The 6,300-nt window shown below is 38.7% G+C and overlaps 1 protein-coding gene across 1 annotated transcript; it reads right to left on the reverse strand.

Moving 5' to 3' along the window:
- Positions 1-3,745: 3,745 nt before the first annotated feature.
- On the reverse strand, positions 3,746-5,592 carry LOC103944447 (protein VAPYRIN-like). Its single transcript, XM_009354911.2, has one exon. The coding sequence runs from the start codon at positions 5,502-5,504 to the stop codon at positions 3,879-3,881; it is 1,626 nt and encodes a 541-aa protein (XP_009353186.1). The 5' UTR covers positions 5,505-5,592; the 3' UTR covers positions 3,746-3,878.
- Between the last annotated feature and the right edge of the window lie 708 nt (positions 5,593-6,300).

The following is a 6,300-nucleotide window of genomic DNA, read 5'->3' on the forward strand; positions in this document are numbered from 1 at the left end:
GTAGAAGAGAGGGAGGCTACGGGAGAGAGAGGGTAAATAGTGAAATTAATGAAAAAGATGAGGGGTATTGTTGTCCAAAAAGTTATAATTTTGTGTTTCATGGGCTGGAACAAGTCGTTTCAAGGGGAGGATGGTACAAAAAAATTGACTAAAATTTGTTCCACAGTATAACATGTCCTAGGCAAATTGGCACACCAAACGTGGGACGAGTGCGTTCCGTCAACATACCAAACAGTAGGATGTGCCTTTTTTCTTTGGTGGACTTCTCCTCATATTCGGTGGTTTTCAAACTGAAATTTTTTTACAAAGGTCCAAGCTTATCATCTTATTTTTCCTCTCTTTTATTGTTTCTTAACTATGTACTTCTTGTGACTTAGCATTACCATACAGTCTAGTGGTATTCCTTTTCACTTGTAAGTGAAACATCTTAAGTTCGATTCTCGCCTAAGGCGAATTTCAACCACATTATTGCTAGTCCATTGTGAGGCTTCGCCCACTCCCCCACCCCCTTAGTGTAGATAATATTGTTTGGTAAAAAAAAAAAAAAAAATCTATGTACTTTTGACATTGAAGTAACGTTGGGAATGAAATCTAGGATTCATGAGAAAAAAAGAAGGGAAGTGAAAATGGAAAGGGTTAGCAGTTGAAAAGGTTAGGGGTATGATTGTCCCCTTAATTAGCTGTAATTTTTTATATATATATCAATAATATTCTCTCGTATCATCGACATTTCTCAAAAAAAAAAAAAAAAAAAAACTTAAGTGTGATAGTATTTTGTAATTGGTGTTGCTGTTAGCTTTAACACCCCTTCTTAATGCTTTATCGCTTCACTCTCAGAAGTCCTCTTAGGTAGATGAATTTGTCCTTTGTTAGTGATGTTTCAGAGCAACATGTTTTGATTTGCCATGACAGACATGATTCTTGCTCATGGCAATAGCGGACTTGTTATCACAAAGAATAGGGGTTGCTGATTCTTGTTTCTCACCAAAGTCTTGCATAATTCTTCTCAGCCACACTGCTTGAGAAGTTGCAATTGAAGTCAAAACACATACTCAGCCTCTGCAATTGATAGTGCAACTGATTTTTTGCTTGTTAAACACCTAAGAGAATACACCAGCCTTATTGTAAAAGTATAACCAAATGTGCTCTTCAAGTCAACCACACTACCTCCCCAATTACTATCACAAAACACAAACAGTTTTGGCTCAACACTTCTTTCATACATAGTACCGAAGTCAAGTGTATCTTGTATGTATCATAGGATTCTCTTTGTAGCTTCATAGTGAATGCGAGTAGGCATGTGCATAAATCTAGACAACAAGCTTGCAGTATACATGATATCTCAGGTCTAGTTGCTGTCAAATACAACAAACTCCCTACAAGGCTTCTATACATAGATTCATCGACATCACCACTACCATCTTTTTTTTGAAACTTTTCATTCATACCTAGAGGTGTTGCAACAGGCTTACAAGCAACCATTTTGAATTTCTATAGAAGCGTTTTTGCACATTTCTTCTGAGTAATAAAGATACCATCATCTGGTTGAATGATACCAATTCCCAAAAAATAATGCAACTTGCCTAGATCACTCATCTTATATTTCATCATCATGACATTCTTGAAACTCAAGATCATTCTATCACTACTTCCAGTATAAACCAAATTATCAACATATAAAGAAACGATAAGGATATCTGAAGTACCTTTGGTTTTAACGTAGAGGGCAGGTTTGTTCTCACTTCTTTGAAATTATCTTTCATTGAAATATGAGTCGATCTCTCCATACCATGCTCTTGGAGCTTGTTTCAAGCCATAAAGTGTCTTCTTAAGCTTGTACAGCTTGTGCACTTGTCCTTTACGAACAAATCCTTGAGGTTGGTCAACAAACACCTCTTCTTTTAAAACTCCACTTAGGAAAGCGGACTTGACATCGAGTTGGTGTAGGAACCACCCCTTTTGAGAAGCTACAGAAAAAAGACCTCTAATTGCCTCATGCCTAGCTAACGATGCAAAGGTTTCTAGGAAGTCAGTCCCGAATTTCTAAGAATAACCTTTTGCTACCAATCTAGCTTTGTTCCTTTGAACGGAACCATCTTGATTGAGTTTAGTCTTATAAACCCACTTCACTCTAATAACGAAGTTGTTACAAGGTTTGTCCACTAGCTCCCATGTCTTGTTTTTCACAATAACGTTAGTACTATGCTGTATTTTTGTAGGTTTAGTTTGGTAATTTGCATTTTGATCTAAACTCTAATTTGTTGCCACATGTATGGCATAGATGAATTATAAGAGCACTTCCAGTGTAGTAAAGCCCGATGGGTAATAGGCAACTCAATCCCCTTAAATGAACAATAACTGCCTATAATGAACAGTAATTGTCCAAGTGCATCTCCATACCTTTAAATGGAATAGCTAGACAATTCGTATTAAAATTATTTTATTTTTATAAACTAATAAAAGATAACTTTATTTTTAATTTCGGATAATAATAAAAAATTGGTTGAAAGTATTTGAAAATATTGAAATGTAAGTGGAAGAACATGGTTAGGTATAGAAAAAAATATAACTTTTATATTTTTAATTGGTATATTATAATTTTTTGTAATAATTTTTATAATCTTTTATTACTTTAAATTGTGGTTGACGTCAACCTTGTATCATATAGGCAGGGCACGAAGTCATACGATTATTGCCTAATTTCTCTATCGGACTTGCCTTGAGCCCAATTACCCGCTTGAGCTAGAGTATTTTGAGGAGGGAGTGGATCAGGTTGTCTATCTCCAAGGCAATAAGCAACATTGGAGTTGCTCTAATGCTGCTGCCCTGCAGCCTTAGCAGCTGTCTTATGCACTGGGAGCACTACCCAAAAAGGAAATAATCAGAAAATATCTCTTCTGCTCTCTATTTCTTCTCTGCAGCTGCTGCCTTAATTCATATGTCCATCTTTTTATTCTAGTTTTAATTAAGATGAAGATGGTCTGAATACCAACAGTTGCGATAAGTGAATATATGAATTCTAGGTTTTTCCTATTTTTGAGAATTTATTTACTGTTTCAATTCCTATTGTAAATAGGATAGGGGTGGTGTGGGAGATAGACTTGACATGAGATTTCAAAGAACAAGAGAGCTATTCGGGTTTTATCGAATTCCCACACAAGTCATAAGGGGAGTCAAAGGGTTTGATTCGGAGGGTGTGAGAGACGTTAAGACCTAGGGTTCGATAGGAGGTAAGGGGGTTGCATCCATAGCAGTTCCTATTCTTTGCTAGTGAAATTTCTTGAGGCGATCACCAGAGTGACTGTAAGCACAATTGGCCGAGCCACTATAAGCTCTTGTGTGGTTATTTTGGCCTGTGTGGTGGTTGCATGTGCAGTTAATAGAATCCGTTGTTAAGATTTTATTGAAAAAATTTAGTACAATATCTCTTCCTCCCAGAAGAGATTAATTATCCTTTCTACCCTAAGCTGGTAAATGATGATTTGTTACTGCCGGCTTATAATATTGTGGATTCAAACAAGCAATATACTGCAAAATTTCGGTCTTCTCATTGCTTTCGTGCATATTTTGTAGTACATTGGTTTGACTACATATATATATTTATGTTATGATCATCTTTTATCAAGTGACAAATATAAACCAACTACATCCACTTATTAGCATACATACAAGGAATCACAATCAATTGTGACATAGATCAAGTTTGTTTTAATAACAAAATATACGTATTTAGGTGTTTTTAGAATGAATATATTACGAAAGAGTCTACAATTTCTTCCGCCTATAATTTCACCCAAAGCAACGTCATTGTGAGCTCTAAATGTGACAAACCCTAATTCAAAATACACATGCACCAATATATGTTCCAGTTTTGCTAGCTAAAGAACAGCCAATGGGATTGAATGGTCGAAGCTCCCACGAAGAGCTCTAGCACGACTTGATTTCTTCTTCTTCATCCCTCGTTTGATGATGTCCTCCTCTAGTCCCTTAGATTTTTTCCCAAATGCAACTGAGGCTTGGGTTGAGATACGTGCCATATTACTATTGTCTTTTGTTGCACCTCCATAAATAAGTATCCTAGTAATCCCAGCATAGTGCAAAGACTCAGCAATCTTCAGTGCGGTCACACCTTTGTTAGTTCGAGCTTCAGCATCAGCTCCTTTCTTTACCAACATCTCAATCACATCCGCATGTCCTGACTCTACTGCACAGTGCAACGCGGTGTATCCATCCTCATCTTTAGCATCCACATCCACACCCTTTTCGAGCAGCGTTCGAACGACTTCAATGTTCCCTTTGAAACATGCCCTATGGAGAGCAGTCCACCCATGTTGGTCTCTTCCATTGATCGTCGCACCTGTCTCAAGCAGCCTTACAATTGTTCTCACCTCTCCTTTCCTCGCCGCGATACACAAGCTATCACCAAGTCGAAGAGCATCAAATAGTCTCGTGTGTCCATTCTCCGACGCAACATCAAAGGCCGTTAGGCCGGCAAAGTTTCTGATATCTTTATTGGCACCCTTTTGCAGCAACAGCTTCACCATGTACTCGTCCCCCATGCTAGCTGCGATATGCAAAGGCGTGTCACCATCTCTACAATCACGAACTTCAGCTTTTGCCCCGCTCGCCAATAAGAGCCTTGCGCAGTCCCTTCTTCGCTCCTCCACCGCAAGGTGTAAAGCTGTGCTACCATCTTTAGTTAGCGCATCAACATTAGCCCCCTTGATTATAAGAAGCCTCAGAACCTCTACGTGGCCTCCTCCGGCAGCAAGGTGAATGGGGCCCCAAGTGGAGGACTCAGATCGTTCAGTGCTGGCACGTCGGGCCAATAGAAGTTCGACTATCAAGGCTTCTCCTTTTGAGGCTGCAGCCTCTAGTGGGGTAGACCCCGATCGGCTTTGAGCCTCCACGTCAGGCTCAAATTCAAGAAGCAGCTGGACTAGGTCAGGCCGTCCTTGAGCAACAGCCAAGTGAAGCAAAGATTGGCCCTCAGAATCCACGAAATCGGCAGCTCTCCATGAAGTTTCACTCTTCTCAAGCACTTCTCGAATATCATCCATCAAACCATCGGACACAAGTTGTGCCAAAATAGGTGAACCAACAAACATAATCTTGACACCACTATCTATGAACACTTGTTTCTTCTTTGTGGTGAACCAGTTGTTTGGGACAGCATCAAATGTCGAAGAAGAGTCTTTGATCGCTGCTCCGGGCACAACCACGCTATGCAAAAGGAAGGAGTCATTGCAGTAAGGGAAGGAGTCGGGGAGGCTGGACCCCGGTGGAAGGTGATAAACAATCTCTACGGTCAACTTCTCGAGAGGAGATATGATCCCGGACTGAGGCTTCACCGTGTAACGATTCTTGATCAGCGGTTGGAGCCTGAAGGCTACCGGCATAGTGTACATAACGTTGCGTAAAGTGAGCTGGCCATAACATTTCTGTCCCGGTTCGATCCTTATTGCAACGAAGTTTGATGGCTCCAAACTTATGAGCCTGTCCATCTTTCTTTGATTTTCACTTTGGCTTCAGATCAATGAGTTTTTAGGGTTCTTATGATGTATAGAAGAAATTAAAACACATGAAGTACTGAAGGAGGAAGTGATATTCGAATTGAAAGTTTTGAGTTTGGTGGGTGTAGTTTAAAAGAAGGGAATGCGAAGGCCGGCTTTGATGAGAGAATGCCAAGTGGGGGTGTTAAAAACAATGCTGACTTGTTCCATTCGGCGTCTCAACTAGGAAGAGTGTAACTCCTAAAATCACAGTTGTATGAACAATTTTTTTTAATGAAATAATATATTCACATTAAAGAATCGAAGTTTTGGACTAAATCATCCAACAAGTAGTTATAGTAATTCGGTATCAAACTTGTCATCTATAAAAGTCATGTTTAAAAGCTTTCACCTACAAGTACAAAGAAATATCACTATACTCTTCTTGTGAAGATGCCAAAAATTTAGTCGCCTTAATTTTTGAGAGGTAATTTTACAGTCTTATTCTCCTTCTACACACCCGTATTGATTTCTAGTTAGTGAATTAAATAAATCAATAAATAGAAATGAGTAGGAATGTGTAAAAAGCTAAAAATGATATGTAAAAATCATTTCTCTTAACTTTTTTTTTTTTTGGAAGAGACAGAGTTAATTTCAAAGCTGCTTAACTAGGATGTCACTCTCCCAGTTTTGTACTATAATTTATATTATGCACAAGAAAACATTTTTTAGTTGTTGTTGTTGCTCTAATATCTAGGGGGAGAGGAGGCTTACGTCAAATGAATTAACACTATTGTTTTAAAAGTGG

This window comes from the organism of the source record quoted next, unplaced genomic scaffold (assembly GCF_019419815.1).
Source record: "Pyrus x bretschneideri cultivar Hongxiangsu unplaced genomic scaffold, Pyrus_bretschneideri_v1 Contig9, whole genome shotgun sequence".
Taxonomy (NCBI): domain Eukaryota; kingdom Viridiplantae; phylum Streptophyta; class Magnoliopsida; order Rosales; family Rosaceae; genus Pyrus; species Pyrus x bretschneideri.